At 34.5% G+C, this 19,486-nt stretch overlaps 1 protein-coding gene across 6 annotated transcripts; it reads right to left on the reverse strand.

The window, feature by feature from the left end:
• Nucleotides 1-260: 260 nt before the first annotated feature.
• On the reverse strand, nt 261-15,773 carry PSAT1 (phospholipid sterol acyl transferase 1). Of its 6 annotated transcripts, XM_088215523.1 has the most exons (17): nt 15,466-15,605; nt 14,978-15,311; nt 14,260-14,395; nt 13,976-14,120; nt 12,300-12,469; nt 12,132-12,208; nt 11,419-11,632; nt 11,160-11,337; nt 10,607-10,706; nt 7,861-7,955; nt 4,283-4,334; nt 4,096-4,167; nt 2,696-2,864; nt 2,272-2,376; nt 2,087-2,171; nt 1,886-1,975; nt 261-810 (listed from the first exon to the last, which is right to left on the reverse strand). In XM_088215523.1, the coding sequence occupies exons 2-16, from the start codon at nt 15,011-15,013 to the stop codon at nt 1,894-1,896; spliced, it is 1,716 nt and encodes a 571-aa protein (XP_088071649.1). In that variant the 5' UTR covers nt 15,014-15,311; nt 15,466-15,605; the 3' UTR covers nt 261-810; nt 1,886-1,893. The 6 variants fall into 6 exon arrangements, 5 of the variants coding, with proteins under 5 accessions (XP_088071649.1, XP_021888546.2, XP_088071648.1 ...); XM_022032854.2 differs by lacking the exon at nt 14,978-15,311 and having other exon boundaries at nt 15,466-15,760; XM_088215522.1 differs by having other exon boundaries at nt 14,260-15,311.
• Nucleotides 15,774-19,486: the final 3,713 nt, after the last annotated feature.

Here is a 19,486-nt window from a genome sequence, read left to right on the forward strand (position 1 = left end):
AATTTTCTTCATGTTTTCACATTAGAAAAAAGTTCAAAAAACAATATTTTTAAATAAATTTTGTAATCGATAATATATTTACAACGTACAGATTTTCAAAAATAAATTTGAAATTACACTTAATTTAAAAAATAAAAGTTCATCTAAAATAATAAAGCGTGTTTTGAAAAAACTCTAAGCAGAATAAGTTTGGAACAACCCAAGAGTTTTTATAAAATATTCTACTAAAATGGTTCCAAGATTTAAAAGAAAGCTTCAAATTCATCAATTCTATCTCTCTGACTGCAGAAGTTTTATACCAAAACAAAAGGAAAACATCACTGTTCATGTTTTTTTTGTCCAAGAAAGGGTCACTCCGTAGTAGAAGAACATGATATGAAGTGTTGACAGAGAATTCAATCTATCTAAAGTACAAATATTAGCAGAGAAATACGGCATCATTCCCTCACTTGATTTTAAACTCTCGGAAAGATACAACAGTAGGAAAAATGCTTGTCAGAATGCTGCTGCTGCTGCAGATTGAAATTATTCACAACTATTTGGTTGAATGAATTGATTGCACTTCAGTCTCCAGCAATATAAGCCGTGTTAGTCTAAGTAATTATATGTCTCGGTATTTGGGGCCTATCATGAATCAAATATATTCAGATGATGCTTACTGCTCGAAGAGGGATCAGAGAGCCTCACCATGTCAACTTAGAATTCCAGCAGAGAGAGGAGTATCAAATTTACTTCACCTTTTATAGATATATAATTCGTGCCTCTAGGTGCAGCAACCAAAGGTACTGGAAGATTATAACGAGCTGGAGCCTAAGGCCACAAAAGGTGGAGCATTATTTGAAAATCTGATCTCTTGGACTACCAAATAGAAAACTCTCCAATTAGAGATATGGAACATGGTTGAAATGTAATGCTTGACATTCAAATTAGTACAGTACTCAGGAAAAAGTGATTCTAAATGAGAAGGATGTATCTAATTACATATGTGGTCCCACGAATTGAATTGTTGCTCTCTACATGGCTTTCAAAATAAATAAATATATGATACCCGTAACCTTTCAGTTAATTCCTTCTGTACCTTCAAAAGAAAGGACCATATATAGATCTTAGAGAAAAATGGAGCACAACCTAAATACCAGAAGAGTTGCTTGAAATTAGACATCAAAATTGCAGTTAGGAAACTAGCAGTATACTTTCCAACTTTTGATGATAAATGGTTTGAGCCTAATATTTTCCAAGCTACTATTTTGGGTCTGGAGAGTCGTTACACTATTGATATTTTGGTCCGGAGAGTTGCTAACACTAGCCTGGTGATGCTTGGATCCAAGTGTTACAAATAGTTTCAGAACATATGTTGGGCTACTGTACCTGCATTCATGTGACCTAGTACTTTGCAAGGGGTTTAACCATGATTTGTTATGAATGAATGACCTTGACAACATATCAAGAATTTGACTTGGGATATTTATATCAGAGTTTGATCATTATTAACAAATTGGCTTAAAATTTCAATAACTAGTAGTTTAGTACAAAGAATAGCAGGTATACTAGAGCTTGGACCCAGAGAGTTGCAAGGTTGGTGATACTTGGGTCTAGAGCCTCACAAAAAGGTAGCAAGAAAGTGCCTCTATGGAAACAGAACATTCTCTGTATAAAATGTCAAATAGGTCTAATAATTTTACCCAAGTCAAAACCAGGTAATAGGTTAGTGTTAGTGTTACCATAAAGTAGAGCCTCCAAAAAGGAAGCAAAAATTCAAAAATCATGCAGCAAATCTACAAGGTTGCAAATATTTCATTTTGTTTTCCAGTTCTACCATTTGATGTGATGCATTCAGTTCTCAATGCCAGTTTTAGTTGATTGGAGAAGAATGAAGAATCATTACCTTCGAATCTACACATAATTTAACAGCATATCAGCTGATGAATTCTTAAGCCTACAACTCTGTCCTAGGTGAACATCCCCAAAGAGATACCTGCATAGCATACATCGGGAATTAATACATTTTTCTCTTTCCCCAAAATTGTGAAAAAGAAGTCTTATGCACTCTATTCAAACTATAAATTTCTTGAATAAAAATTGAAACCTGTATTCACAATAATCTGGCCATGCACATCGAGCTTTCCCGTAATCCCAATAGCAGTCTTCATTCCTCAAAGGTCCACGCTTAGCTACGACACAACATTTATTCATTAGTTGTGATACATGATTTGTCCATAAATATTAATGAAGGCAGGCCTAGAGGGAAAATCAAATACATATAAACCTCACCTTTTGTAACAAATCTTGACTTCGCATCCGGATGGATATCATGCCACATTTGGAGCCATAACTCTCGCATTAGAACTGGAGATCTAACAATGTTCCTGTGATTTGCTACATGAAGATAGTGTCAATAGCATGAAACTGGTATTCTTATGCAAGTTTAGTTGGAAGTCAAAGCAAATAGCATTTCAATCTGGAAGAAGAAAATCATTCAGAGAAACTCCATATCCTTTAAGGAAGAAAATTTGGAATAATAAAAGAAAGAAATTTTAATCTGTCATTCAAACATCAAATTGCCAAAAAAAAAGGCGCTCCAAATAGCGAAAGCAGATTAATAATTAGTTGTATTGTATACCCAATATGTTTGCCTAGTTCAGGCTTCCTGCAACTAATGAAAACCCCATAGTGTCCAAAGGACATTTTCACCCACCTTTATCAAGCTCCCAGACTGCTGTCCTCTTCCCTGGTATACTTTCAGAGTCTTCATAATAGGTTATGTACTTAAGCCTGGGAGATCTCGTCATGTTAGGAAATATGTCTACTCCATGCTGATGTTCAACACTCAATTCTAGTTGTACATCAGACCCGTCATGCTCTGACTGCAAGTTCTAGAAGAGTCAATTATGGTATCCAAAAGGTCATGAATAACTCATTATCCTGGTAAAGAGACATGCATTCCGATTTTACATTAAAGATGTCAAAACGGTACCCATCCCTTTAAAAGTTAAGAAAATAAGTGCAAATGCTTATACTTTCAGAAGTGGGATGGTAAAAACAGTACAACAAGTTTGTGCTTGCTGATATTCAAATACAACTTCAACTGAAAGAAATGCCATATGAAACTAACTCATATAAGTGAAATAAGAGATCCTATAAGTCAAAGCATGTTCAGATACTTGAGAAAGAAATATATTAGCGATTTTTTTTTTATTTCAGTATAGATGAGAAGTAGAATGGAGTAACCGTGAATCAAATAAATAGATTTTCCTAATCAATTTCTACGAGTCGTTTGAGAGGGATCTAACTCTTTAATCACTTTCTAGGGGGTTTTTGTCCAAGGATAAATACTTTCTTCTTAAAGTATGAAAATTAACAGAGAAAGAAAAAGATCAAACCAAGAAAACCAGAACTATAACTTGGGGGGTCCTAACCTTAATCCAAAGCCTGCACTGTACTTATTGCATTGAAGAACACTCTAGTATGCACTTCTATTGACCAAATCAAATAAACAAATACATAAACAGTACTTTGTGACATGTTATTGATTGGGAAAAGAAAAACGTTTGCTTCTGGCAAAGGAAATTTCAGGTTGAAAAATTGGTCATCTAATAATGTCAATTAAATATTTGTACATTGATTTCTTAAAAGGGAAGAATCTCTCGCTCAGCACTTTTCTCTAGATGGTTGCATATCAAGAACTGATTCCAGATGATACCAAATAATTATTGTCTAAACTTGACAAGGAATATGCTGGAAGAAAAAACTGAATTCAAATCAGAAATTAATAACAAAATGACGAGAGTTGATAACAAATGAAATCCTTCGGTTAAAAATTATTATCCTTAAATGTACTCCAGCAATATATTACTCTTTTGCACCTTGAATCAGTATTTCATGACTGTCAACTACATGGATATATTATGCGCTAAATACATCCAACAACATGCATCATGAGTCATGTTGCCGTGGGTATCTTCAGTCAATTGATTCATCAAATAAGAGGCTTGAAACAACATCTGCAAATGGTCAGCTATAAAGTTCACACTACAAACAAAAATAATCTACTAGAATGTTTATTTCAAAAAAAACTACCAGAATGAACAGAAATACCTGAGGTGCTCTTGTTATGTTAACTTTTGATCCAAGCCAATTCTTGCACCAAGAAAGTGAATGATAAGGTACCTGTCATGGACTATATGCAGTGAAGCTCAAGAAAGATATGTAAGCAGTACGCAAAGACACCCAGGTATATTCTATAATAGAGAACAGAAGAACATCTAAACTTTCTTGAGCTTACTGTTTCATCCCCACTTGCTGCTCCAGGATTCCCATCAACCAGATTTCCTGACCTACAGAAATAGCAGAATAAGTTACAGACTAAAAGCTGAACTGTTTCCAAGATATCTAACTATAAACAATAACTGAAATGAGACGCCATGCACTGCCTGGTATTAGCCTTTTTTTTTCTTTTTAGCCCATTAGTATATCACTAGTCTGTGGTTTTGGGAATAGATCCTGCCTCCTTATTGTTTCTTCACTAACATCTAAACCTTACTACTAAAATTTAATCACTATTCACCAAATAGAAAAGCACTGATTATAGATTGATGTCCTTTAAAATGGTGATCAGATTTGTGGAATCCGATTAAATGAAAATGGGTCAAAATTAAATCTTTCCAATTCAATTAATTGAACCCACATTTGGTATCGACCTGCTTTTTCTTTTGCACATATAGACTTGAGCCAGAGGAGCTGACCAGGCACATGATGGTGGTAGGCTTTTATGACTAATATTATCCATTTACACACGATAGATAGGGGGACTGGCTCCGAAAAAGATTTTTTTAAAAAAAAAGAGAGAGAGAGAGGAGAAAATTAACTAACACCCACAAACCCACTAGCCTCTTGGCTCAATGGAAGTGCTCTCCGTTATTACACGGGTGGTCGAGTTCAATTAATAAGTTCCATACACAGACTGCTCTAATCAAAAGAAACTAAATATTTTTTAATAAAAAATTAATAGATAGAAGAGAAAAAGGTATAAAACCAGATAATAAAAATCCTCTCAAAGAAGTAAAGAAAGGAATAACATAAAAAGTCAAAAGAACACCGCATCACAATCCCTCTCCAGAATATGTAATGAGACATCACCAAAGGAATTCATGAGCCTTAGCAATCAAACAAGAAAAGAGAACTAATTCTTTAGCTTATTACGATGGAGGAAAATAATGACTCTTCAGAAAGCCTTACCATTGTGCTACAACCAAAACACTCGAAACTAGCAAAGAGAGTTCCTCATCGAGGTACCTTAGGTTCCTTCTTCCCTCCAAACCCCGAGAAGATATAACAGAAAATATTCAAGAGAAGGGGTGGCAACTCATATGGTACCAAAAATATCAAAATGCTTGGAGTCAAATCCAAGTGACCTCAAAATGCAAAAAAAGATGGCAATGGAGCTCAGCCTCCTTGAAGGACATAATAGATACACCCGGGAAAAGAACACAATTAGATTTAAGAACTTGAAACACATTACTTGTGTTGAACCTATTCAAGATAATAGTCCAGATCTATGTTGCTCGGACTCGAATACGTGTGTTAGATAAGGGTATGGATCTAAGTGTCTAAATCAAAGATATGGGAACTTGCTCAAGACACTTTAACCTGAAAAGGGTTTTCAACTATCCAGAAAGCACCGGTGGAAGCCTCCTTAGCAGCTAACATTATAGGTAAGATGAATATAAGGGGATTTCCAAGTACACACACTTGACAAATCAAAGGTCCAAATTCTGCTACTTGATTGTAGAGAGACACTAACACTCTGTTTGGATAAATTTTAATAATAGTTAATTAATGTATGTTAATAGCAGTAATTGGATGGCAATGACATATAATGGGAATGATAAAAAATTTTTATATTTTGATAATTGTATATTAATATATGTTAATGGCATATTTTTGTTTGGATGATAAAATGGTATGGTTGTATTTTCAGTCAAATTACTAATTTACCCATACATATTTATGTAATGATAAGTGGTATATAAAAAATATATAATAAAAATAAACAAATTGTTTACCAATATAATTACATTTGTATTTAAATAAATAATTATTACAAATTAAATTTTTATATTTAATAAAATAAATAATAAATTGTGAGAATAAAAATAAAATTAAGTATATTATATGGGAGTATAAAGGGAAAACAAGTAATCTGTCAGTCATATAATACAGATTCGGTGGTTTTAAATTCATCCAAAATTTGCCAGTCAGATACCGTTTGTTAACATTGGAAGTTAAAATAAACATAATTTTCTCCCACCCGTAGAGCACCATATATTAAAATCTTATCATTTATTACGATCCAAACAGGGTGTTAAAGGGTCAAGGATATTAAACAAAGAGAATATATCATTAGACTCTCGATCATTTAGATTCCTAAATACAAACAAATCTAAAAGGTGTCTTGATTAGTTGATTGAAGAAATGATAGATTTCAGCATTATGGCACAATGATAGGTTAAAAGCATGAAAAAGGCTTTTTTTTTTTCCAATTTTTTGCAATGAAAATGAAACCTGCACTCCTCCAAATCTTCCGTTTCCCATTTCTTTGCAAATTGTGTGGCCTGATTCCAGCATTTTTGAAGATTGAAACCTGCTGGAATCTCGCCTGGGTCACTCAGCTGCCAGCATTGTTGTTACTGCCAGCCACCCTATTCCGTACTGCAGGCATTTTGGTCCCTGTTTCCTTTTCCTGCTTTTGGTCTCCTTGCATCGGTACTTTCAGTATATCTCTTTCATTAGGGGCCTGTGCCTGCTCCAGTACCACCATCATTTTCTGCCACCACTCTCCATTTCTCCCCTCTGCAATGCAGATGTGAGATGATTGTTTGGCTCCCATGTGTCTGACTAACACAAAGAATCGGCCTTCTTGGTTTCTCTGTGCTTCCCCCTGCATACCGATGAATAAATGATTCTCTCTTCCAGTAGCGTACCAAGGTTGTTGCAAACGCATCTTAGTTCTGAGATATTGAGGTGGACCACAAACCATTTGTTTCCACCTCCTCCTCAACTGCACATTCCCTGGCATCCCTAGCCTTCCCCCGTTCTGGCTCACCTTAAAAATCTTTCATTCTATTTGAACAATCCCCCTTTTTCCAGCTTGAAAGACCATCACTTCTCCCAACTCAATCAGTAACGGCAGAATTCTCGTGATTGATAATCCAGAGCTTAAAGAATTTCATACATATCCATCTTATCACTTAAACTTTAGACTCAATCACATAATTATTATACCATGCAGTTGAATGTAAAGTACCTTATTATTCTCCAAGGACTATGTAGTTAATATTCCTATTCTCTAACACAACCATCCCTCCTCAGGCACACAGATAAAAATACCAATTAACAATATAATTAAGGTAAATTATGGAAGAAGACATTGCAATTTTACCAGTATTTAAATCAGAACCTTTACTTTCAATTATTTTTTTTGGGCCTTTTACTTTTTGCTTTTTAAAAGTATTGGGATTCAACAATCATCTTTTATAGTAAAAAAAAGCGGAAATTAACTATTGTATCCTTAACACATCTAATTATTGTGACTTAAATTTTCTAACCAACAGTGATTTAATTACTACATACGAAATTCAATTGTTGGTATAGTTTATCAAAAACTTACTGGAGGGTTCTAATTTAAGATATTTGAAATTTCCAGTTCTAGAATAATAAGATAAACCATATTGGCCCTACTTTGAGACAATGACCAGGTCATTTTAGGTACTTTTCCCTACAATTGAATAGCAAAGAAGTGATGATATTTTGAAGAGTGACGTGACCAAATACATGATCCAGAGACAAATGGACAATGCTGACCTTGAGAAAAGGGAACCTTCAAGCTCGTAAATAACATCTGTAATTATCCAATTATCAGGATAAGGCTTGCCACTTGGAGCAAAATAATAGCCAACCTGCAAAATGGTTGCCAAGACACCGAATTATCATTCATCCATCACATGGTTAAACATTAATGATAAAACAGGTACCAGTAATCTTCTAATCATAAGAATGAATAGATCTGAAAATCATATAAATGTCCACTAAGTGATAGAATTGGTTGGCAAGTTATGAAGAAAAAATAATCAATCAGTATGGTTAAAATAGCAGCATATAGTCTTTGGTGCAAGAAAAACATATCCAATTAACATGATAGAAAAGAAAAACAGTTAAATACATGATTGTGTTAGATACATGTCTATACTTCAATTCTACAACGTATTTGTAAACGAACCATTAGTGGAAGGTTAGATGCAATTCAACCAAATCTATAGTAAGTGATACGAATATAATTTTTACTAGTGCCTTTTGGCATGAGCTCTTTGGTCTATGTAGCACCAAGTTCTCCTTCATCTCAGCTTAAAACCCTCAGTCTAATGTTCAAACTGACGAGGTGTATAGGACAAATGAAATGTACTTGAGGTGTTTCTAAAAGCAACCATCCAAAACACTAGTGAGATTGGATTTTGGAGGTTAGTTTTGTTGCGAGACAAGCTATTATTCGCCCTTGCAGACCATCCCCTTTTAGATGGTTGATGGAGAACCCTTGGCTTTTCCCTTACTATCCTAGTGAAGCAAAATTGGAGGTCATTGACTATGAGTTGCAAAATCAAGATCTCTTGTTAAGGGACCTCCCTGACTAACTTCTTCAAGCCCAAGCTACCATAAAAAAAACCTATGACGATAAGCATTGTTGATATGTTTCTCCTTAAACTTCAACCTTATCGTCAAGACTCCTTAACTAAAAAAAGGTTTGGAAATTAGGTTTTAAACTATATAGACCCTTTTCCATCCTAGCTAAAATCGGTGAAGTTACCTACAAGCTAGATTTGCCTCCACTCGCTCACTTTCATCTTGTCTTCGATGTATCATGTTTGAAAAAGTTCCATGGAATGGAATAAGCCTTCCTTATGTTCAATTCACTTGGGGGAGATTGTCCAGTTCCATAGGCAATCCTCAACAAGTGGTCCAAGACTGCAACAGATCCAAGCAACAAATCCCAGTTCATCAGGAAGGACTTTCTTCAGTCAATATTTCATGGGAAGATGCCAAAGAAATGACCAGCATTATCTTTCCTTGCTGCACACAGAAGAACACTTTCTGAAGGAGGGACGTTATGTTACTCTGACAATCGTACACAAAGAGAAACAGGAAAGCAAAAGGTTCGCTGGATTGGTCTACTAGCATGGGACCAGAGACAAACACAAGGAAGCCTAAGCAGCAGCAGCACTCCACTCTATCTAATTTTTCCTATTTAAGATACACACGAATTCATTAGTATTACTAGAATAGATCTTTCTTATTCGGTCTTTACCTATTTTGTTTAGTTGATTTTTCCTATTTTTACCAGGAATTATGAATCCTTTTCCAATTTTGTCTAGTTCCTCTTTCCTGTTTTGTTCGGGGAATTAGGAAATGCTTTCCCAATTGTCTAATTCCTGTTGTTTATAAATAAAGAGCTAGTCCTATTATAAATATCTATTGGAACCAATGGACCAAGCATCCAAATATTTCATTAAAAAATTTAGAGTATTATCTAGAGACCGTAAAGTTCTCTCTAGTGAGCCCCAAACATAGATTGTAAAACCCAAAACTCCACTAAGCTATCAGCTTGCTGCAGGACTTCAATTCACAGAAACCCGTGACTAGATCCCAACCTGGGACCCTATCAGAAGTGACATCTGGTATTATTCGCATTATAGAAAACCTAAGGAAAAGACTAAAGATCACTGCTAATAGATGCCTTATGTACCTTCACAAGCGTGAATCTCTCCATTTCCTTCTTCAGTGTCCAGAGGCTAGAAGGTCCTGGGATTCAGCTTCAGCCTCCTTATTTGTAATAGGTTACATCCGGAATGTTGCATATCAACTTTGGGCTTCATCGAGTATGAGAGGAAGTAAATCTAGGAAAAAATACCTTTTTCTCATTCCTGTGTATACTTTCTGGGTTATTTAAAGAGATAGAAAGAAGAGAGTTTTTGAGCGCACTTGCTCCTCTTTTGACAAAACTAAAGATCACTGGACCCTAAGTATTTTATTTTTGGTTAACAAGGATGTGGAGAACCTTTTAGACCTTTTGGTTTCTAATATTTCATATTCCCTTGGTGCCTGTTTATGTTAATATACATCCTTTTCTTTCACCAAAAAAGAAAGATTACTTTATTGAGCTCCACTTGTAACCACCATGTACAATAAATTTCTATGATTGAAGAATATTGACCTAATATAGAGAAAAGTAAAAAATAAAGATTCACCAAGCATTTAGTTGTGAATGCCGTACCTAAGACAATAACGAGTTAATATCACGTTGAGCAACAACGAACAAAAAACAACTTTCACATCTTGAAGAGTAGTACTTATAAGATAACATATGTTGCAGACATGGTCCAAACATGGGAGAAAAATCACAAATGTAATATAAGAACATTTTGAAGCTGTAATCTGACATTTTATATCGCTATTTGCAGCAGTGCAACAGTGCACCATAAAGGGGAGCGCCGACAAATTATCTATGATTAGTTTAGTAAAAATAAATCATCATTCTAGTTGGACAATGCAGTTGTACCTCTGTCCTTAAATCTATTCCATATATACAAAAGACGTTCTTTATGGGTGGTCTGTCCCAAGGAGTAAGAGGATTCAAAACAGGATCACCATGATATGACCTATAAAACGGAAAAGGAAACACAGGCCTGTTACGATTTAAATTGAATGAAGTTCAATACATTCAGGTAAATTTTGTTTGTGTCTATTTTTTAAGTGCAGAAATGCAAATAAATCTGAAAAGCTTCAAAATGTTATGAAAGAACACTTGAATCCAGATGATGAATTTCTTTCACTAAAGAAATTAGTATATTGCTTATATGCAATCATCATGTAAAAGCATTCATCCTCAGACAAAACAACAACTCCAAGGCAGGAATCTCAATTAATTAATTCTATGATGGGCATATGCATTAGTGTGATCATCAATAAAAAAAAAAGTTCATTAAAGACAAGGACACGCGTTCTTGTTAGTGATGAAGATCTTGAAGCTCAAGTGACACTGCACAAAACATTGTGTGCGTCCAAATAATTGTGCACAAAGCCACATTACCAATTCTAAAGATGATACTCACTTGTCTAACTGGTACAACAGCCTCTTAGTATCCGGATCATAATCCTCTATTGCTTTGAAAAATGTCCCATCTGATATTTCACGAGCACAGAAAGATAACTGGGCAGGAAGTCCACATTCCATGCCAGACAAGTTAGTCTTAGCTAGTTCCGCAACTGATGGATAAGCATCAAATCCAGCTAACACAAGAGGTGACCAAAGTATGTCAGCATGGTGATGAGTATATCCCAGTTACAGATAATAAGGGCTCAATGTATCACCATGAAAAGAAGGAATTTCGACATTGACTATGTTGGTTGGCCATCCAGAAAAGTTTAACCGAAATTCCTCTTCATCGCAGTGGTATGTATGATGACCTTTCTTAATGTCCCCAGAGAAATGCTTCCAGTATATATTATCTGCTCTACAGTACTTTGAAAATGGCATCATCCATAAAGATGAAGCAAATGAATTGAACATCAATCTCGCTGTACCCTGATACCTTGCCAAAATGTATGTTAAATGCATGTTAAAGTAGGTAACTAAAAATCCATTAAGGTAGCAATAATAGATATCCTTCTTAAGTGGTCGACAAAATCACAATTCTTGATTAAAACGACAAAGAAAACATGCATTATTAAGATGGTAAAGATCAGCTTTTCCTATAAAACTAGCATAAAAACAGAACCACCAATTATGAGAGAAAGGAAAAACCTGAAGATACCAATTTGTATAAGAATTGAATTTCTACAAGAAGTCGGATTCCTACAGTTACCAAGCTCCAAACATATACCTGATTTCTAAACAACACATAAAGTTGGGACCAAGGAACTTCAATTCGAGAATATGATCCATTAATAAAAAGATTTATAAATTATGAAGAGAAATGAAAGACAATTGCACATTGAAATTGCTTGGGAAATTACAAAGTGATATGTTGCTAAAAAAAGAGAGGTTTAAACGGAATTCAGAATGAAAAGAAGTTAGAGGTAACCTCAGAAACAGGAAGGCCAGATGTCACTCCAGAAAGTGCAGCTTTGACTGCCTCAGCTGCACCAAGAAGAGGAGCTCCTGGAACAAAAACATGTCCAAATAAAAGGCAGTCAAGACCATCACTGACATTACTAAGCAGGCAGAAGAATTTGATGATCTTAAATTATACCAACAGCAAAGTAAGCATGAATATGTTCGTCCAGCCACTTCATATAATGCTTTGGAGCAATTTCTAGCTTCAACCACTCAAGAAAATAACGGAAAACGTTATTACCCAATGAATGGGCAAATACTAAAGATGGGCCTCCGCGAAGTTTCAAGGCAGTTTCAAATGTCAACCTGCAAATGAGGTAAAAAGAAAATATCAAGAAATCACTACCATCCTTTCAGTCAGTGAAATTTATTGAGAGGACGCTTCAGAAAATTAGACATTCTAATAACAACGAGTTCATAAAGTTCACTCTAACAGCATTTGCCAGAAAGTTTCCACAGTAGGCACTTCGTATTAGAGATATATGATCAGATATCTCTAACACAAAGCAGACAATCTCCTAAGAGTTGAGAGTTGACAAATACAACAATTAACAAAATGTTCAAAAGCTAACCCTTAGATTTAAATTCAGGAAAGCAGATATTATATGTGCCAATCACAACGTGCTAAAAGTTCTCTTCCCCCCCTCCGCAAAAAAAAAAAAGAAAAATCAATTCTTATCAAATAACTAAAATATGGAAATCATTTTTTTAAGTTCTCTCTAAACTAGTCCTTACTACTACTTTGACTAATCTATATGAAAATTAAGTAATTGATTGAATCTAATAAAACGGAAAGACCATCAGCAATGAAGACAAGTTGCTTAAGTATTTTAATGATCAAGTTGGGTCTTTTCTGCTTAACTTGCATTTAAATTTATTATTTCACATTGTACCAGAGTTCAAACCTAAGAAACTGGCCATCACAGATTTGTTATCTGCAGTTAGGCCATCATAGACAACCTGTTAATCTGTGTTTGATTTATACATGTTTAGGTTTACGTCCACGCACTAAGATGGGTATCCTGCTTGTACATGAGGGGCTGCCCCAGAATAGTAAGTAATAAGCTTGGGTCCTTCCTATCAATCAGAACTCGTTTGGAACAGCTTTCGGCTTTGATTGTTGCATTCTAAAAGCACTTTTACAACCAAACAGATAAAATGGAAAGTGGTTTTGATAAAAACCAAAGTTGACACATGCTTTTTGACAGATTTAAACGCAAAAACTACAATTTGTAACTTTTAAGACATGGCTTTGGTTTTCAACAAAATTTCCAGTTAAAGATTTCTAAAGTTATTTTCACCCAACATACTTCTGTTTTTTAAAGTGACAATATCTTTTTAAAGTTATCTCCACCAAATACCAAAAAACTTTTGTTAAAATTTGTTTTTAATGAACTACTTTTTTAACAACATTTTTAAAACTCATAATATAAGTTACAACCACCCCAAATGCCTATTTAAACTTTCAAGTTAATCATTCATCTAACTTGATTTAGTATCACAAGAGGAGGATAAATAATTGATTCAAGCTAGGGATTTTGTTCAATCAAACCTCAACTAAATGATATAAAATAAGATATGATAACAAGGTAAGATGTGAATTCTTGTACCCATGCTATAAGGAGTTTCCATAAAAATAGACTTGTCATGATGAGAAGTTTAATTTTTCACTTTTTCCAGGCAAACTTTGCAGTTAAAGATGCCCCCTGGACTCACATATGGACATAAAGGGATCAATCTATTGAAATATTCACCACTGCTGGCAATTAGCATGAAAATAACATAGTAGCAATTAGTAAGATATATACAAACTTGAGCTTGTGAAAGTAAAGATCTCTCTCTTCCAGTTTTGAAGGTGACAATCTCCAATCATATGGAACAGCAATAATAGCATTGGCCTCGATACCAAATTCAATGCACCACTTAATCCATTCTTTCCAAATTGAAGAAAGAGGACCTGCATCAGGTCATAAAAAAGGCTGGCCCTTTGTTAAGCCTTTTATGCCACCAAAATAAACTGAAACTCTTTACACACATTTATAAATAGAGAACTTCTAGCTGAAAAAGAAAAAAAATACATAAATAACAAACAATACCTGTTATATATCCAGGATCCAGTTCTGTAATTGCAGAAAGACCGCTGTCAGGGCGAGATTTGCATTCAGGGTGATCCGTTTGGTTGTAAGGTTCCAGTAGCATACACTTAAGCCAACAGTTGACAGCAGAAAGAAGCTGCAGAAAACACGAAAGTTTGGTCCGTGTGTTATGCATCAATCGTCCTCTTTGGCTTGACTAATATATGAAACCTTTGTTTTTTCTTTTCTTTTTTTACAAAAATGAAATCAAGAGTGATTATCCAAAAAGGCATGCTGAAATAATCATCCTTCTCTTTAGCTTTCGTATCAAGATTCAAGACCTACGAATAGGCATCAGCTTTAGCCAATAACAAGGATAAATAATTTTTTTTTTTAGTAAGCAGGATAAATCATTACAGAATAATCTCATTTACATTATCAGCTTTGGATAGGCATACTAACATGATATTGAGCACCAAATACGAAACAGAAATTTTAAATTAAGTCAAATCAGCTGGTCTTTAATCATTGTCCACTGAGTTAAGCAAGGGCTAAAGAAAAGTAGTATTTTCCACTTTCTACAACTTTTTCGCGTTAGCCCAGGGAAAAGAGAGAAAGCTCTCTAAAGATGTGAGATTGCAATTCCAAAAATAATAGAAAAGAGATGCTCAAAAAAGGGTAGTAAAGAGGGAGAAAAGTGAAGGAGGTGTCAGAACGTTTTGCACCATTAGATGTAAACCTTAAGATTCCATCGAAGAAAAGTGAAACTCTCCATAATACTGGCGCTTTAGGCGTACCGACCACAAAACTCAGAGGACTTAAAAGGAGAGCAAATGGAGAACCATGGAACAGATACTTTCTATTTCCAGCAAAGTAGAAAACCGAGGAGAGACAAAATACAAAAAAGGAAAATATAAAATGGACGTAAAGTGGAGAAAACAAAAAAAGTTTAAGCATTCCCTTTTCCATTTCATTATCTTTCCGAAATTTCCCACGCTCGCTATCAACCAAACGCCACGAAATTAAGCTTTTTGTCTCCATTATCAACTCCATACAACGTTCAGTTCTAATAACTTCAAAATCAACAAATAACATTCAGAAAATACCAGATTCAAAAAGAAAACAAAGTAGTTAACGACATAATTTTTTAACTTTTTCCAATAATGGAACGGAAGCTGTTAACGACGGAAAACGAAAACAGAAAATATATTGCATTTGTTTGTGTACTTTGGTGGTATCGAGCCAGACTAGGTCGAGAGGATTGAAATCGAGAGGAGAGTAAGGGCAGTCGAGGATGGACCATGCTCGGAGCTGCGTCGATGCGAATCCCGGAATTATTATTCCCGACAACTTCGAGTAATCGCCGGCAAACTCGCCGACATTTGCTCCGGCTCTTACTGCTAGTAACATTAAGACGATTAGCGGAAGCAAATCTGCTCCCATCTCTCATTTCATTCTTCGTCTCCGTCCAAATCTTCACATAAGAATAGAAGAAGGTGATTACTTAATGCGTGTTTCGAACTTATGACTTGCCGTTGGGAACGTGAAAATTGAGGCTCCGTATTTTTCCAAGTTTGCCCCTTAATATTTCATTATGATTGGCCAAGTATTTATTTACTTTTGGTCGGGATACTAGTTTTGAAAAAAAATTGTTGTAGAAAAATATAAATTGTTATATTATTTTAATTAACTATGTTATATAATTAACAATAAATAATTTATAATATACAATTATTTAAAGAATATTCTTAAAATTTATTTTATTAATTTATATTACTTTAAAATATTTTTTAGTTTAGCCATTTTACTTATGACATTAAATATAATATCATTTTAAAGTTATTATTGTTTGGTTCTAAAATATATATTCTTAAATAATTTATAGTAAGTAAAAATTATTGATAATAAATAAATATTATATTTTTATTTTAAACTGATAAATTAGTAAATTATAAATTTAATTAATAAACCGTTTTCAATAATATAAATTAAAAGTAATTTAAGATTTATGGTTATTACACTAAATGAAACTTTTGTTTTTTAATTGAAAACAAAAATAATAACTTCGCTGAGAAACTAGTTTTTAAAGGTGTGCGCAATTATGATAAATACTACTATACTCGGATTTAAAAATTAATCCGAGATAATCTTTTTTATTTACAAAAATTATATAAATAATTTATTTTATTTAAATTATTGAGAAAATTTGAAATAATAGCGAAATTAAAAATAATTTTGAAAAAAAATTAGTGAAATTTGAATAAATGAGGTGTTTTTGAAAGAAAACTTGAAAACAATGGGTAAAATGGCAAAAAGAAGAAATTCGGCCATGTGAGATGACCCAATCAGCACCCACAGCGAATCAAAACACACCGTATGACAAAATAAGCTGACATCGGTACCATGCAGGCAATCCACGTGCCTGGTAATCCGACAGTCTCGATCTTGTCTCGTGCGCACGAACGACTCATATGCATTCTCTTTTTAGGCTTGTTCGGACAGATGAGATCAATCACGATGAAAGTCCAGATTTGTCCAAGCAATGGGCCTAAACTTACAACGATCGAACGGCTCTCCATATTCCATGTCGACGCGAATGAACGACCTAAATCGATGCGAGATAAATATTTAAACATCGTGTCTCAATGAACCTTAACCCTAGCCACACCTTCCCTCGTCGAAGAAGAAGAACCAGACACTAGAGAAAGAGAACAACCCTCGACCGCTGCCGTACCGAAGCCATCATCGACTGCCAAAAAAAGGAAAAATTTTCCCTTCCCTCTCATAATTGGATTCTAAGTCTCTTTGTGGCTATATCGGAGCAAAAGGGACAATGGGTGAGCTGAAAATCGCAAGCAAAGCTCAGTAGAGCCGTCACGGCTAAAACCCTAAAACCCCTCCGATGAACCCTTTTCTCGTTTCCCGTTTCACATAATTTTTTTACCATTGTGTTCACCGTCATTTTCTGTGCAGGTTAGCCGAATAAGAAACCTCAGCTGCGAAGGAGAACTAGCAGAGCCGCTGCACCTAGAGACCCTCCCGCTGGTAGTATCAGTTTTTTTTTTTCATTTTCTGGCCAATCAAGATCCCCTAACGTATTTTTTCACATGGATATGTGTAAAATTGGCCAAAACCAGCTAGGCTTAGGCGAACTGTCACTGTGCTAGAACCTAAGAATTGGTCAGAAAAGGTTTTCAACACTGATTTTAGGTTTTTATGGTATTTTTAAGTACGTGATGAGTATTTTGATTCCTACATGAAAAATTCAGGAAATCCAAGACCCGTTAAGAGGTGTAGTAGATAGTATAGTATTTTGAAATACATATATGGGTAAGGATCCTTCGCTCTATTTTCTGTTACGATAAATTGAAGATTAATTATCAATAATTGTGTATTTTGTAAAAAATTAAAAAAATCCTAAAAATAATTATAGGTCACTAGTAGAGTCAAACCGATTAGATCACATTTGTTTTGATTCCCTGTTTATTTTCCTATACTACCTAAACTGCTTACTATTATATTGTGTGTATTTAAATTAATAGTTTTTATGGTTTTCTCGATTATTTGGTTTATTTAGTTTCTTCTGCATTATTTATTTAGTTATTTGGTTACTTAGTTATTCGATTATGTTAAATTATATCATTTGCTTAAATGTCATTTAAATTAATCTATAAAATGAGACATTAGTATGTTTTGATGGTTATTTGTATGATGAGAATCTAAATAAATGAAAGCTTACTTAGCATCCTGGAAAATGATGGATGGACCCGATACATAGAAAATTCTACCATGGACATTACCTCAGTCGGATGGGGCTGAGAAATCTCATATCGAAAGGATTTTGTAAGATATGATTTACCCTCATACCGAACAAAGTATTGAGACGATAGTGTTTTTGGCGCACATTATTAAACGAGGTATAGAGACGGTCGAGTTAATTGTCAAATCTTGATACTAGGTCTATGAGTAGATAGATATCCCTATGGACCCCCAGGGGCCCTAGTAAATAGGTTAAAATGAAGAATTACTGATCTTATGTACGAACTTAAAATGTTACTTGACTATTTATCTTCATAGTTGTTTTCAGAAAAACTTGTAACGATAAGTATGCAATAAAACGTTTTAGAGTTAAAAATATTTACTTAAATCAATGATTTTATTAGTTGTTTTGTGATTTTCACCAACATTCAGTTTTCTGTATTATTGATTAGTGTGATATTATTGTTTTGTGATTTTTACCAACATTCAGTTTTTTGGATTAGTGATAAGTGTGATATTCTTATTATGCTAGTGTAGCTTACCATTTTATTAATCATTTTATATTAAGAAAACTAAAATCCATATCTCGATTAGCAAAAGAGTTGTGAGTAGTTCATCTCCCGGACTCCTTTCAAGTGCTAGTGAATGTTAACTTTTAAGATATCTATTTATTTATTTTTAATTATCGTTTGTCTTTTTTTATGAACAAATATATAAAGGACATTCTCATAACCATATTGGGTTTTCCAATTTACTATATAAGGAATATAGACAATAACTTTATTGTTCACTTTCCACATTTATAAATATAAATTTATTTCCTTTGAGTTTTAGGTGTTTACAGTTGGTATCAGAGTCGCGTTTTTCAGAACTATTTCTTACACAAAGAACTTAAAAACACCAAATACAAATTATCGCTCATCCATTCCTTATGAAATGCAGGTACAAGGATATAAGGAGATGAAGGCCCCCACTAGACTGTGTAACCCGAGATGTTTTGCTTCAAGAGGATGTTGATCGACTCTTTGAGATGTTGGAGAGACTTATCTCTGCCAACAGGCCCAAAAAGAGAGGAAAGAGCTACCTAACTCTTCCCCGCTGCCACAGTTTAAGCCACCCTTACAGTGAAAAGATCCGGAGCTACCCCAGTACAACTCTACTCCTCCACCGTATCATCTAGTACAGTTATAGTACAATTTGGTGTCTCCACTATATCATTCAGCAATGCCATAAGGCCACCTAATCCCTCTCCAGCACAATCCAATCCCCCTTCTACAGGACTCAATTCCACTCATAATGGACCTAGGTTACATTGAAAGGTATAAAAGACTAAACTCATCTACCTTTGCAGGAGCATCATCTTTTAAAGAGGCTGAGTATTGGTTAGCTGAGACAAAGAAGGTCTTCGCAATACTTAAGGTGGTCCCTGAGTAGAAAATTGTACTCGCCACCCACATGCTCGTAGGAGAGGCAGGTTACTGGTGGCAGC

This window comes from Carica papaya, chromosome 3 (genome assembly GCF_054855325.1).
Source record: "Carica papaya isolate Zhongbai chromosome 3, ASM5485532v1, whole genome shotgun sequence".
NCBI lineage: Eukaryota > Viridiplantae > Streptophyta > Magnoliopsida > Brassicales > Caricaceae > Carica > Carica papaya.

Excerpts from the sequence above, each read along its gene's own strand:
- PSAT1 (XM_022032854.2), bottom strand. The coding sequence starts at position 15,681 with ATGGGAGCAGATTTGCTTCCGCTAATCGTCTTAATGTTACTAGCAGTA. Across the intron at positions 2,377-2,695 it reads AGTCTGGGAGCTTGATAAAG|CAAATCACAGGAACATTGTT; the intron begins GTGGGTGAAAAT and ends ATCTTCATGTAG. Across the intron at positions 2,172-2,271 it reads GTCAAGATTTGTTACAAAAG|CTAAGCGTGGACCTTTGAGG; the intron begins GTGAGGTTTATA and ends GTTGTGTCGTAG.